The sequence below is a fragment of the Cimex lectularius genome, unplaced genomic scaffold, assembly GCF_000648675.2.
Source record: "Cimex lectularius strain Harlan isolate CLEC.00 unplaced genomic scaffold, Clec_2.1 scaffold111, whole genome shotgun sequence".
NCBI lineage: Eukaryota > Metazoa > Arthropoda > Insecta > Hemiptera > Cimicidae > Cimex > Cimex lectularius.
Window position 1 is genome coordinate 229,484 of NW_019392681.1, and position 13,857 is coordinate 243,340.

The 13,857-nt window shown below is 36.4% G+C and overlaps 1 protein-coding gene across 2 annotated transcripts; it reads right to left on the reverse strand.

Moving 5' to 3' along the window:
- LOC106668577 (delta(9)-fatty-acid desaturase fat-7-like) lies at nt 1-13,857 on the reverse strand. Of its 2 annotated transcripts, XM_024225632.1 has the most exons (7): nt 13,803-13,857; nt 12,920-13,064; nt 12,730-12,860; nt 9,404-9,609; nt 9,151-9,333; nt 9,021-9,073; nt 1-728 (listed from the first exon to the last, which is right to left on the reverse strand). In XM_024225632.1, exons 1-7 carry the CDS (start codon nt 13,836-13,838, stop codon nt 439-441), a joined length of 1,044 nt encoding a protein of 347 aa, XP_024081400.1. In that variant the 5' UTR covers nt 13,839-13,857; the 3' UTR covers nt 1-438. The 2 variants fall into 2 exon arrangements, with proteins under 2 accessions (XP_024081400.1, XP_024081399.1); XM_024225631.1 differs by lacking the exon at nt 1-728 and having other exon boundaries at nt 8,592-9,073.

Here is a 13,857-nt window from a genome sequence, read left to right on the forward strand (position 1 = left end):
CACCGGTGTGCTTTACTTACAGGACGGAGGATGAAATAGCTCCTAAAGGGCGCAGTATATTACACCCCGACTAATACATCTACGTCTACGTCTACGATAGATGACAAGCAATGAAGTACTAAAATAAACTATCCCACAAGAATCGGTCCTTAGATCAATATGTATACTTTCGTCAAAAATGACTCTATGACTTTGAAATCGTCAGTATGACTGCTTTTACGAATCATACAACCAGGGGAAAAAGAATTGACCTAAAAGAAGATCTATAACATAACAGAGATCTACCAACATTTTCTGTTAAAATATCTTTGCCTTAATTTTGGTTATTTGAACTGCAATATTTACAGTTGATTTATTGGTTTTTTTTTGTTAAAATACTATGAATTTATTTATTAAAAAGTAATTATGATTATGACAATGATGTAAGTGTGACGAAATTTACGATGTGATTTGACGATTTCTTATTGTGGTAAATTTAGAAAATTTCTCTCCATACAAGTCCGTATCATCTACTTCTAGTTGTTTTTCCTCTTCACAATTTACTTGTTTCGTTCCGTCCCCGTGTTTTTTGATGCGATGGTTGACCATATCCTGCGTCGCGGATCTTAGGTCGTACGCAAGCCCCATGCTAGCAGCGATTTCAATGAATGTCCTTGTAAAATTGAACGGCGTTTCAAATTCAGCCGCTTTGTAGTCCCAGGGGAATGAGTGGTGGTAGTTGTGCCATCCTTCCCCTCCGAGGACGACGGATACCCAAGTAACTTGAACAGCTCTCATATGTCTATAAAAAAAGAATTATTTTAACAGAAATTATTTCCCACATAACACATTTTCTATTTATGATTGTTCTTACTTAGAATAAGGTTTAGTGCCGAAAAAATGTGCGACACTGTTCACAGCCCATGATGCATGCAAGTTCAGTCCATATTTAGCTAAATACACAACACCGATGCAACACTTTATAGACTCCCCCCAAAGGTAATAAGGGGCAAATGTCATTATTGACGCAAAGAAAAAATGTATAGGGACTAAATATCTACAAATCAACAACAATAATAAATTTTACCAATTCTCTAAAGTAGCATTACATCAAAAATTATTTAATTACCTGTACTGAAACATAACCCAGGGGTCAGATCTTAAATCCGATATATCTATTTCTCTTTCTCCCTTTATTACTTCTGGGTGTTTTGTCATTAGCAACGAACCTATGTGAGAATAAAAGAAACCGTTATTTGCGTTGTGCGGATCGGCGATGGTGTCGCTGAATTTGTGATGAAGACGGTGGTCTCTTGCCCAAATCAAACAAGAATTCTGTGAAAACAAGAGGAAAAATCCATTATAATTAATTACCGATTCGTCCTAGTGTCACCAAGGAATTTATCATTAAAAGCTGTGATGCTGCTTACGAATTCATATAACACTTATAGTTATGCTTCCTATGAATTTATTGAGCTGTTTTTATTCCAGTTATTTTCTAAAGCCTACAATTTATGACAAAGTAACTTCTTAAGGTAAAGAATTGAAGAAGTTCTGCTGTGTGTAATAAATTATCAGTAGAAATTGATGTTACTTACGAATTTATTTAATAGCTGTTTTTAATCTAGATATTCCCTAAAGCATATGCCAGGGCAAAATAACTACTCAAGATACAGAAATTCAGTTAATCAAACCTTTAAACACAGTCGGATCAGGATGATGGGAGATGATGAAGCTACAAGTCCATAACTTCCCAGATCTCACAAAAAATAATCGTGTTACTGGACAAGAACTGATAAATGTAGATAGTTATAGACTGTTGAACCTATTTCCAATACCTTTCGAGGTTAAGTTCTGTCACAATCCAAACCATTTTAGCCTGAATCCTGCAAAGGAAGGTTCATTTGTAAAACTCTGCAGATAGTTGTTCCAATTAACAGTGAGAGGTTTATTTTCTCCTTTTTTGCTGAATCGAGGAACCCAATGACCTTAGATGCCAATGTTTTCCTATTTACTGATTCCATGTAAGTCAGCAGTGGCCTATCAAGGAGCTCATCCGATCTGCGTAGAATGACAACTATTAGACATGTACTGATCCGATTAAACAGTCGTATATTCTCTACAATCTAAAACATTTTGTCTTGGATTTTGTTAGTAATTTTTCTGTTAATTGCAGCATGTTTCTTTGCTGCTTCTTTTATTTCGTTCGAGAATTTACATTTCTAATTTTCATTGGTCGATTTCTACCTGATGACCATCGAATTTGCAGTGTCCTAACAAAAATCCTTAAAATGTCGAGTTTTGTTTTTCCTTTTTATATTTTATGATATTTCTTTCTTTTAAAACTTTCCGAAATATTTCTACTTCTTATTAGTACATTCATTAGTACATACTATACCTACAAGTTCTCAATTTAAGAATTTTCTAATCGTTTATCTAACTGGCATGTCTTTATTTGGTTTATATAGCAATTTTAGCGTTAATAATGTTGATGCATTTGCCAATGAGCTCTTAGCATTTGGTCATTAGTCGTATATCACCAGTTTCCAGTAGAAGCTTAACAATTTTTATCATAACAAATAATGAATGATTAGACAAAAAAAGGCTTAGTAGCTGCTATTCTTCGAGCCCTACATAAAGCCAAAATGAATTAAACAGCAGGTATATAGATATCTGGTAAACAAATTGTAAGGATGGGAATCAAAAATTAAGGAATGTTTATAATATTTCTGATCATCCTGGTTTTCTACCATCGCTGCAGTCACAAGCAGTTGAGAATAAGCAAACCAGATCGAAAATGAACAATTTACAAGCTCATAACTGATCAGCCCTCAAGAAATAACCAAACCTATTGTACAATACTTAAGAAAAAACTTTATTATAAGCCAATTAATGCGTGTGCAAAACTTATTGGTTTGAATCAACTTCAACATTAATAAAACTACAAGTCGTAGTGATGAACTAAAATATATTCTCGAAAAAGTCATAATTACCTGTCCTGCTGTTGCCTGCGCAATCAAAAGTAATATTTTTAAAGGAGTAGTAGCTTTGTATGACTTATGAGAGAAGAGCCTATGCGCTCCCATAGTGACTCCTTCAATTGAAAATATTAAACACAAGTAAGCTAGGAAAATTTTTTAAAATTAATAATCTAGACAAACTAAAGTTTTAAAACATTGTTTTGTCAACTTACTGTATAAATACGTTTGCCACATGGCTTGAAAAGTCAGCATCAAATAGAAACCATAAAATAAAAAGAGGTGGAGGGCGGAGTACTGAAACACTTTGAGCCATATGTACTGTAGTGGGAAATCATCTTTCATAGGCAATTTTACTGGCTGAAAAAAAACACGTTTATTTATGTTTTATTCATTTCATCATAACTTTTGTGTGCATGTGCCTAATGATTTTTCTGTCCTTAAATAAAAGAAATCCATAAATTAAACCTTAATAGTCGATTATTCGGGATTCGGTTCGATGAGTCCTGAGGGAGGGCCGGATTGGCGCTGGGGACGGTGTTTCGGTTGGGCCACCGGCCGACACCCCCCTGGACCTTTCCGGCCAGACTCGTCCGCGACGATCTGGCGAACTTGCACAAATCGTGTACGCCGCCATACCTCTACAAGGCTAAGTTCTTTGAACTTAGAAATAGATACGCCGGTTTTCGTCTGATTTTTCCAGACGGGTCCAAGACCGGCGATGGTGTGGTGTGTGCTGTGTTTAGCGAGGGACTGGCCACCTCCTGGTCGTTGCCCCCTCATTGCAGCGTATACACGGCAGAGCTGTATGCGATTTGGCACGCTCTCGAGGCGGTGCGGACCGGGGAGGGCTCAGACTTCCTCGTATGTACCGACTCTCTGAGCGCTGTCTGGGCGATACGCGACAGGTTCTCTGTAGACCCTCTCGTCGTGGTCTTGTTAGAGAAATACGCGGAGCCGGAGCCTCTCGGAAAAACGGTGGTTGTTGTCTGGATTCCCGGACACGTCGGCCTGGAGGGTAACAACGGCGAAAGCCGGTACGTCCCACCCTCCAGATCGGACCATCTCGATCAGGCCCCCTGACGCTAAACACGCAGTTAAAAAATGATAAAACAAAGATGGCAGCGTCAGTGGGCGGGGTTGTTGGAGAGGCTCTTGCGAGTCAAGCACGACCGGTAGATGGCCCTCAGAGAATCTGAGCAGGAGACGAGGGATCGTCCTCACTCGACTGAGAATTGGCCATACGCGGTTGACACATAAGCACCTGCTTTTGGGCCAAAGCCCGCGCAGGTGCCCCTTATGAAGAGAAAGGTTGCTCGATGTGTCCCACATAATAGAGGCGTGTCATGCCTTGGCTCCATACAGAGAGCGTGTAGGCATGCCGCCGGATTTAAGAAGAGTCCTCGAGCACGGTAGCGAGTTTCAGAGTCCCCTGTTCCGCTTTTTAGGGGAAATTGTTTTTTTTTTTTTATTGTATATAGTATGTCTTATGTGTTGTGTGTCTATATGTTTTGTCCGAGAGCATGTATTTATTAGCGTGAATGGCGAGGGGTAAGGGTGAAATATAACGTCATCATCATCCCTCGAACGATGAGAGCGTAAGATTGTGTGTTCGGGGTCGATGGCGGAATATTTATAAAAGTACTCCATCGACCCCAATGTAGATTAGTTTGAATATAGGGTCGGTGGAGGAATATCAAGTACTCCACCAACCAAACGGAATGAGTGTATTGTATGGATGTATTTATGTGTATGAATGTATTTATTTGTACGAATGTAGTGTTTGAAAGTGTAAATCGAATATAGATATAGTTGGGGGCTGAAATGACCTAGATGTCGGAAGCCCCAGTCAAAAAAAATCGTGAGGTGCGGTCTGGTGTGACGTAGGTTTTAGAAAAACATTTTCATTATCATGCCAACGTTTCGATCTTTATTGCGATTATCTTCAGGGATCAAAGTGTTTGTGTGTGTAAATGTGTCATTTGTCATATGCCAGATAAAGATCGAAACGTTGGCACGATAAAGAAAATGTTTTTCTGAAACCTATGTCACACCAGACCGCACCTCACGATTTCCAAATAATCATTGGCTAACTGTCACTAAACACCACACACACTTAATTGTAGAACTGTATCAATTACAATAATAGCCAGAGAATCATTAAATAATATAATATCATGACATATAAATAAAATTTGTAATGTGTTTGGCGAGAATTAACGTTGTGCAGTTTATCGATGGTGAGTGTAAATATATCCAGGACGACGCATAATAGAAAAGATTATATAAAAGACATAATACTAATCAGATTTGTCAAAATGTAAATAAACTTCACCTTCATATTTCGTCTTCCTTCTTTTTCACCCTCCATGTTGTCTTAGAGTTGTTTAAAGTCGACTGAATAGCGAATTTTAAAAAGTCTATTTTTATATTGTTGTTAGTTTTTGGAAATTACCATTCAATGGTACTTTCCAATGAACATGTTGAGCAACTGGTTTGAATTTAATTAGTTTAATCAAATATTCATGTTCGTTTTAGTCAAATAGTTTGAGACAAGTTTAAATACGATTTTTCTATTATTATTTGTTCATTTTACTTTTTAAAACTGTCACACCTAAATCGATCTTTTGAAATCATTCAACGACAGAACAGGTTAGTTAATAGGACGTTGACTTAAAACTATAGAATATTATTTAAAAAAATAAATTAAACTCTTAAATTTTCGTAATCTTTTGTTCTCACCTAGATTTCCGCGTTTTAGAACAATGAATGTTTGTTTTACCCATTAAGCCAATGTTTTAATGATGTGAACATTTAAAACAATGGTGGGCCAAAAGTAGTTTGTTCTTATTTTTTGAAAAAAGTAGAAATACCAGAAATAGGATGGTACAATTTTTTTGTAAGATTGGGGGGGTCATGGTAGAATTATGATTGACTCCACAGCGACCTGAATAAATCTATTGTGGAATAAATGTGCTCTTTTTCATAAAAGATAAAACACTTTCGTTGGCGCTTCTTTGCGTACCTCTTTTGGTGTGAAAAAATGGCCTACGAAGATGATGTATCCTAACCGTGGTAATGTTTACATTCAGAATGGATATGTGCCGATGTCTGCGAGGGAGGAGTTCCTTTGCCTTCCTTTTTGAGAGTTTTATAAAGCTGGAACTTGTGTTAAGGATCTCACTGCCTATTATTCTGATAATAATAACTGAGTGCCCATCATGTTTGATTAAATATACTAAGACCTAAGACGATGTTTTTTACGCTCAAGACTTCTTATTGATCTTCGAGGATCACAAACTGTAGCGACTTCCAGTTTGGTCGTTTCCGATTATCTGACAACTTCGGCATCTCAAGTGTTAGGTTTGGTCTTCATATTTTTAGCTAAGCTAAAGTACAATATTACGAGAATAGAAGGGATGGTGCAAGAATAATTTGTAATTTGGTCGTTTCTGGTCCTGGTCGGCATACCCTCTTTGTTTTTGTAGGTCAGACGCGTTTCTGGGTGATGGTGATGAGGATACTAGGAAGCGGGGTTTGTGCTCCAGGCACTGTAGCCTTCTAGCTAATTGTACCTTCCTAGTTCCCTAGTTCAGTGCAATCGATTCAATCCTTCTTCTCAGAAGTATCAGGACATTGACTGTTCCTGCTACAATTTCATTCCCTAGGTTTTTGCTGTATGCTAGGTTATGTCGCCATTGAGCCGTTGCTTCGCATTCGAAGACGATATGGGTGGCTGTTTCCTCCTCCTCATTACATAATCTGCAGATGGGCTCATCCTTATGCCCATGTTGTGCAGATGTTTTCTCAGATGCCGATGAACGGTTAATAATCCTATCACTTATTCCTCTGAGTAACAGTGAGTGTGCCAGTCCTGGTGAGGGTTGTTTTAACACAAGTTTACGATGTCTACCACTGCTAGCGTTTATCCACTTATTCTTTTGTTTTATTTGAATCCATTCTGCGATGGAGGATTCGTTATTTGTTTTTGTTATCCAAAGTATAGGTTAGGGGCCTATGTGTGGTCTCGCAAATGCTCCTATGGCCAGTGTTTTCTCTTTTTCCTTAACCAAAATTCCTTCGTTTCCTAGCACCATATCATCAGGTTGTTGTATCTTCCCAGGTTTTGAAGATCTTGGATGCATTCACTGAATTATTATGAGGTGATTTTTTTACATGCTCATGCTTTAATAGCTGCTTGGTTATCTGAACTTACGAGGGTTTTGTTTTGCCAGTATAACATCTTTTAAGATGTTCTAGGGTACAATCTTTGATGGAATGTATTTCTACTTGATAGGCCAAAGTGTACTTTCCTAATGAATTTGACTGCTCAAGTCTTGGTCTTGTACAAAAAACACTCGATTTGGTTCCTTTGTTTATTTTGGAGCCATCGGTGTACCATATCATTGTATGTAATGGTCTCCTGAATTCTTCCTCTCCTTTATAATCTGTTGTGACTTTATAGAATGTTGTAAAGAATTTAATTTAATAGTCAGTCCCCATTTCTAAAAACTAACTACTTACTACTTCCTGGATAATATATTATCAATAAATAATAATATAGTAATAAATAAAATAATATATTATATATCTGTACAGGGCAGGTGTGAACTATTCACCTAAGCTAAATGACTATCTTATGTGGAATGGAAGCACTTCTAGTTTGGTCGTTTACGATCAACCTAGTATGAATGTACTTGCTGCTTTTGTCTGTCTGACAAAAAGCAGCATCTCAAATAGTAGGTCAATTCATCTAAGCTAATGAACATAAGCAAGAGAACAGCAGAGATTACTAGAACATCTAGTTTGGTCGCTTCTGATCATTTTGATCAGCCTATTGTTACTCCTAATAAATAGCAGACAGCTTTAAATATTCTCTTACCTGAGGATGGTAATTTTCTGCAAAATGTTTGGATGCAAATATCTATCTTTGGGAAAGTTCCTTCAGGTATCCCCAATTCCTCTAAGGCTGGTGATTGTTATTTATGCCATAAAGGTGTGATTTGTCAGATAAGATTGCAATATTGCAAAATATATATCAGTAAGAATAATTCAAAAAATAAAAATAAGCCGGCTAATTTTAAAAACTTTTATACAAAACAGTTTAGCTATAAGTTCCTTGAGGTTGGCAGGTCGTGGGCTTTACAGCAGTCGGAGTGTTCGTTGTAAGTCCCATCGAATTATCTGGATGACCCGACAGAAGGAGGGTCAACTGTCGAGGATCCTTAAAGCAGCTGAAAACAGAAACTAGGAGTGGCTGAACGATTGGAAACGTGTTTGTGAATATTGCTCCGGGTAAGTTCATTTTAGGTAGTAATTTTTAAACTTGAGTTGTGGCAATTTTGTTTTTCTTTGTTTATTCTATATAAATTTAAAACCGTCCGGAATAGAGTTACAATAAATATGTATGAGTATTATCTCTCTGATTTTTGTATTTTTAACCTTACCTTACTTCCAACTCAAAAGGTAACTAACCAAATGTCTCGTATCACTTAGCGATAAGGTTACGGTACGTGTTCCTCACATTCTTTAATTAGTTTGATTGTTTATATTTTGAGCCTGTACAGAATATACCACATGAATACAAAGGTTAAGGTAAAAAAACTTAAAAAAATTGTATTTGCTTAATAAATATGTATTTATTATTTAAAGTTTTTGGTTATAGAAAATATCTTTGCCTTAATTTTAGTCATGTTTGAACTGTAATACTTACAGTTGATTTATGTCAGTACTAATGTTAAGAAAACGACGTTTCTTATTATTATGACGAAGTTTACGATCCGATTTGACGATTTCTTATTGTGGTAAATTTAGAAAATTTCTCTCCATACAAGTCCATATCATCTACTTCTAGTTGTTTCTGCTCCTCACAATTCACTTGTTTAGTTCCGTCCCCGTGTTTTTTGATACGATGATTGACCATATCCTGCGTCGCGGATCTTAGGTCGTACGCAAGCCCCATGCTAGCAGCGATTTCAATGAACGTCCTTGTAAAATTGAACGGCGTTTCAAATTCAGCCGCTTTGTAGTCCCAGGGGAATGAGTGGTGGTAGTTGTGCCATCCTTCCCCGCCACCGAAGAAGGATATCCATGGAACTTGCACAGCTCTCAAATGTCTATAAAAAAAGAGTTGTCTTAACAAAAATTATTCACTAGCAGAAGATCAAATCGTATTATTTCTAACTGATCTTACTTAGAATAAGGTTTAGTGCCGAAAAAATGTGCTACACTGTTCACAGCCCATGCTCCATGTAAGGTCAGCGCATATCTGACAAAGTAGACAAGACCGATGCAACACTTTATAGACTCCCCCCAAAGGAAATAAGGAGCAAATGTCATGATTGACGCAAAGAAAAAATGTATAGGGAGGAAATATCTGCAAACACAATGACAATAATCAACTGTACCAACTCTCGAGAGCATTACATCAAAAATTATTTACATACCTGTACTGAAACATAACCCAGGGGTCAGATCTTAAATCCGATAGGTCTATTTCTCTCCCTCTCTTTATTATTTCTGGGTGTTTTTTCATTAGTAACCAACCCATGTGAGAATAAAAGAAACCGTTATTTGCGTTGTGCGGATCGGCGATAGTGTCGCTGAATTTATGATGAAGGCGGTGGTCTCTTGCCCAAATGAAACATGAATTCTGTGAAAACAAGAGGAAAATCCCTTATAATTAATTGTTCATTAAGTCAACCACTTCGTTTTTTTGTTAATTAAATATTACATCTTACAATTTAAATTCAACTGTATTGACTGGCTCTATTAACAATATAACGTAAATCTTCAATTCATCAATTTAATGCCAGAATTAAGCCACAGTAAAAAAGCTATTAACTTATAAATTAAAAGAAAAATTGTGCTGATTATGCTACTTTAGAGTCCCTATCATCTACTAGCATAACCTTAAAGTGAAATGGTTAGAATCAAGGTTATTATTGATTACAAAGGAGCTATCAGTCTATTTTAGGATCTTAAACATCTGAGTTGAACCACTATTTATTTTTACCATGGTTAAGGAACAGGATGAATAAATAAAAACGTTAAAAACAACACAATTCCTTCTAGCATCAACTAGGAAATTATCACTAGAAGTTTTGATGTTGGTTATGAATTTATTTAATAGCTGCTGTTAATCTAGATATTCTCTAAAGCTTATGCTATGGCAAAATAACTACGCAAGGTAGAGAGGTGCAGAAATTCTGTTAATCAAACCTTTAAACATAGGCGGGTCAGGATGACCAAAGATGGTGAAGCTACAAGTCCATAATTTCTCAGACCTCTCACAAGAAATGGATCATGTTACATAAACAAATAGATAAAACTGGATAGTTGTTATTCACCGTTAATACCTATTTCTATTTTAATCAAATATTGATAGATGAATTTCTTTCACAATTTAAAGTATTACGTGTTCTGTAACAATTTCACTTATAAAATTCTGCAGTTGGTTGTTGCAGTTAATATGAGAGGCAGTTTTTCTGCTCTTTTGCAGAATCTAGGAAACCGATGGTTTCTTATTTCCTGAATCCATTTATGCCAGTAGTGGCTTTTCAAGAAGCTTTTCCGATCCGAATTCCGATACTATTAGACTTGTACTGATCTGTACAAGTTGTTTTCTTCTTCCCCTTGGCAGTATATGAACAGACTTTTTCTACTGCTCGCAAGTCCATATGCCTCCGGAGTCTGAAGTGTATAGTTTTTTTCAGATGTTCATTGAGCCTGCAGTACTCTGCCTGTTAGCTTATGTTTTCAAGAAGCTGCACAGTCAGATACCGGATTTTTTTCATTTCTTTGCAGAATCTACTCTTCCAATTTTCATTAGTCAATGACGATCGAGTCTGCAAGGCCCTTAAAGAAAACTTAAAATGTTGAATTTTGTCTTTCATCCTTATGCTCTTAGAAATTTCTTCCTTTTGAAATTTTTCAACATTCGTGAGATTTTTTTTTTCTTGTTACTTCTTACGTTATCTGATACTGTTAAAAATTCTCAGTTAGGGTGAATTCCTATCTGGCACAAGAATGTCTTGTAAATGGTGCAGCTGCTCCCTTCGTTAAAAATACATCAGCTTAATCATTTCTTTGCTATCCTTTTGTTTAAAACCCAAGTGTATTTTTTTGCATACAAACTGGTGTAATTCGGTATTGCGATTCACGGCCTCCTGAAACATCCTCTGATGTATGCCAATGAGCTCTGAGTATTTTATGACCCTATAATGGAAATATTGGGCTAAAATAAAGCCTTACTGGCGGCTTTTCTGCAAACCAAATATAAAGCAAAAATTAATTACACCGCAAACTTATAGAGACCTTATAACAATGGAAAGATTGGTTTAAAATAAAGCCTGAGTGGCTGCTTTTCTACACGCCAAAATTAATTAAACAGCAAACTTATTGAGACTTTGTAAACAAAATGCAAGGTATAAGAAGTCGTCAATCAAAACTAAAACCCTAAGCAAATATTTATATATTATTTATTATATTATATTGAAAAATGGCAAAAATGAGGGAAAATTAAAAAGGTGGGGTTGAGATGGGAAGTTAGTGTCCGCGTGGATCGAGGTCACGATAGCTCAAGTGGGAGAGCAGCGGCGTATCTAGCCGAAGATCGTGGGTTCGAATCCTGCTCGTACCATTGACTTTTTTATCTCAACTAAAAACCTTAATTAATTTTAATTCACATTTATTTTTCTCCATTAGTGTAAATCGGTTTAAAGACGCTCGAATTTTGAGCTCCAAAATTCTTTGTTTTTTAAATCCAGCAACTGCATTTCAAAGCTGCCAATATCAATGTTAAAGGGCAAAAAATTAATTTCTGTTACCGTGGCATTCAGAGGGGTTTTTTTTAACAAAGGCTTTGTTGTTTCTCAAGTCTTTGAACCTGATGAGAAATTTTCTTCAGGAAATGTCTGCGAACATAGAGCTTCCTGATGAATAATACAATGGTAAGTATCTGGTGATTTTTTCTTTAAAACTACTTTTTCTTTAAAAAATAGCAACAATCCTATTTCTTGCACCTGTCATACTTTTCGCCCCGTGTCTGCACTAAACATTTAGTGAAAGAGCCGCAGCCAAGAAGTCAAAAAGCCGCGGTTTGCCGACCTCTGCCGGGGCCGCCTAGGGTAACAAAACCACAGGATGACCACGAAATTAGTGAATTTAATGATTTAAAATGAAGTATACTTCACTAATGCTCTCCGTGCCATTTCATTTGTCGTCGAGAATCCAATCCGATTACACGACATTTGAAAAATGGCAAAAAGGAGGGAAAATTCAAAAGGTGGGGTTGAGATGGGAAGTTAGTGTCCGAGTGGATCGAAGACTCAACAGCTCAAGTGGTAGAGCAGCGGCGTATTTAGCCGAAGGTCGTGGGTTCGAATCCCGCTCGTGACACTGACTTTTTTATCTCAGCCAATACCTTACATAAAGATTAATTAATTGAAAGAGGTTATTTGGTCAATGAGACCACGAAATCTACTGTATTTTACATATTAGTTTGGCCATTTCGTATTATCCTGGTCTTGAATCATCGTAGCTGAGAGTTGAGGACAAGCAAACCAGATCGTAAATGGCCAAACTTCATGTTCATCACCCATCAGTCCTGAAGATATAATCAAACCGCTTGTACAATAGTTAATACAGAACTTAATTATAAGCCAATTAATGCTAAACGGGTGCAACACTTGTTACTATGGATTAACGTCAATACTAATAAAACTACAAATCTTACAGTTAAACTAAAATATTTATAAAAAGTCATCCTTACCTGTCCTGCTATAGCGTGTGCAATCAAAAGTAATATTTTTAAAGGAGTAGTAGCTTTATATGACTTATGAGAAAAGAGTCTATGCGCTCCCATAGTGACGCCCTCGATTGAAAATATTATACACAAGTAAGCTAGGGCAAAAAATAAATTTTGTAATAACCTATACCAACTAGAGTTATGTTAAACTTACTGTATATAAATGTTTGCCACTTGGCTTGGAAAGTTAACATTAAATAGAGACCGTAAAAGAAAAAGAGATGAAGTACGGTGTACGCAAACACATTGAGCCATACGTATTGTAGTGGGAAATCATCTTTTATAGGCGGTTTTACTAGCTGAAACATAACGTTTATTTACCTTCCATATAATTCATGTTTTACATGCATGTGATCTAATTATGCGTAAATAGGAAAATATATTAATTAATGTGTAGAGATTAGTGACCGTTAATTGATAGTTATTCAGATATCGTGAGATGCGGTCGGGTGTGATGTAGGTTTCAGAAAAACATTTTCTTTATCTGCCAACGTTTCGATCTTTATTGAGATCATCTTCAGGGCTCNCAGATATCGTGAGATGCGGTCGGGTGTGATGTAGGTTTCAGAAAAACATTTTCTTTATCGTGCCAACGTTTCGATCTTTATTGAGATCATCTTCAGAACTCAAGTGTGCACTCTCAACACGACACGCAAGAATGGTACAATCACACAGAAGACAAACACTTTGAGCCCTGAAGATGATCTCATAAAAGATCGAAACGTTGGCACGATAAAGAAAAAGTTTTTCTGAAACCTACATCACACCCGACCGCATCTCACGATATCTGAATAACTATAAATATTAATTATGTTAAAAAAAATTATGTTAATGTTAAAATATGTGTAACAACGTCCCGTTTTCATGATCGCACGTGTGGAGGCAGCGTCAGACAATGAAGTACGGACATTATCAGAAATTTAATAATGTGCAATTTGCCAATAGTGAGTGTAAATTTATTACTTAATTGAAAACACTAATAGAATAATATTAACGTAACTTTAATTAGATTTGTCAAAATAAAAAGTAAATCTTACCTCTACATTTTGTATTTTTTCTTTTCGGCTTTCCATGTTGTCTTAGAGCTGTTCG

Coding starts and splice junctions, on each gene's coding strand:
- LOC106668577 (XM_024225632.1), bottom strand. CDS start 13,838: ATGGAAAGCCGAAAAGAAAAAATACAAAATGTAGAG. Junction 13,065..13,802: donor AAAAAATACAAAATGTAGAG/GTAAGATTTACT, acceptor GTTATGTTTCAG/CTAGTAAAACCGCCTATAAA. Junction 9,334..9,403: donor TGGGTTATGTTTCAGTACAG/GTATGTAAATAA, acceptor TTGTGTTTGCAG/ATATTTCCTCCCTATACATT.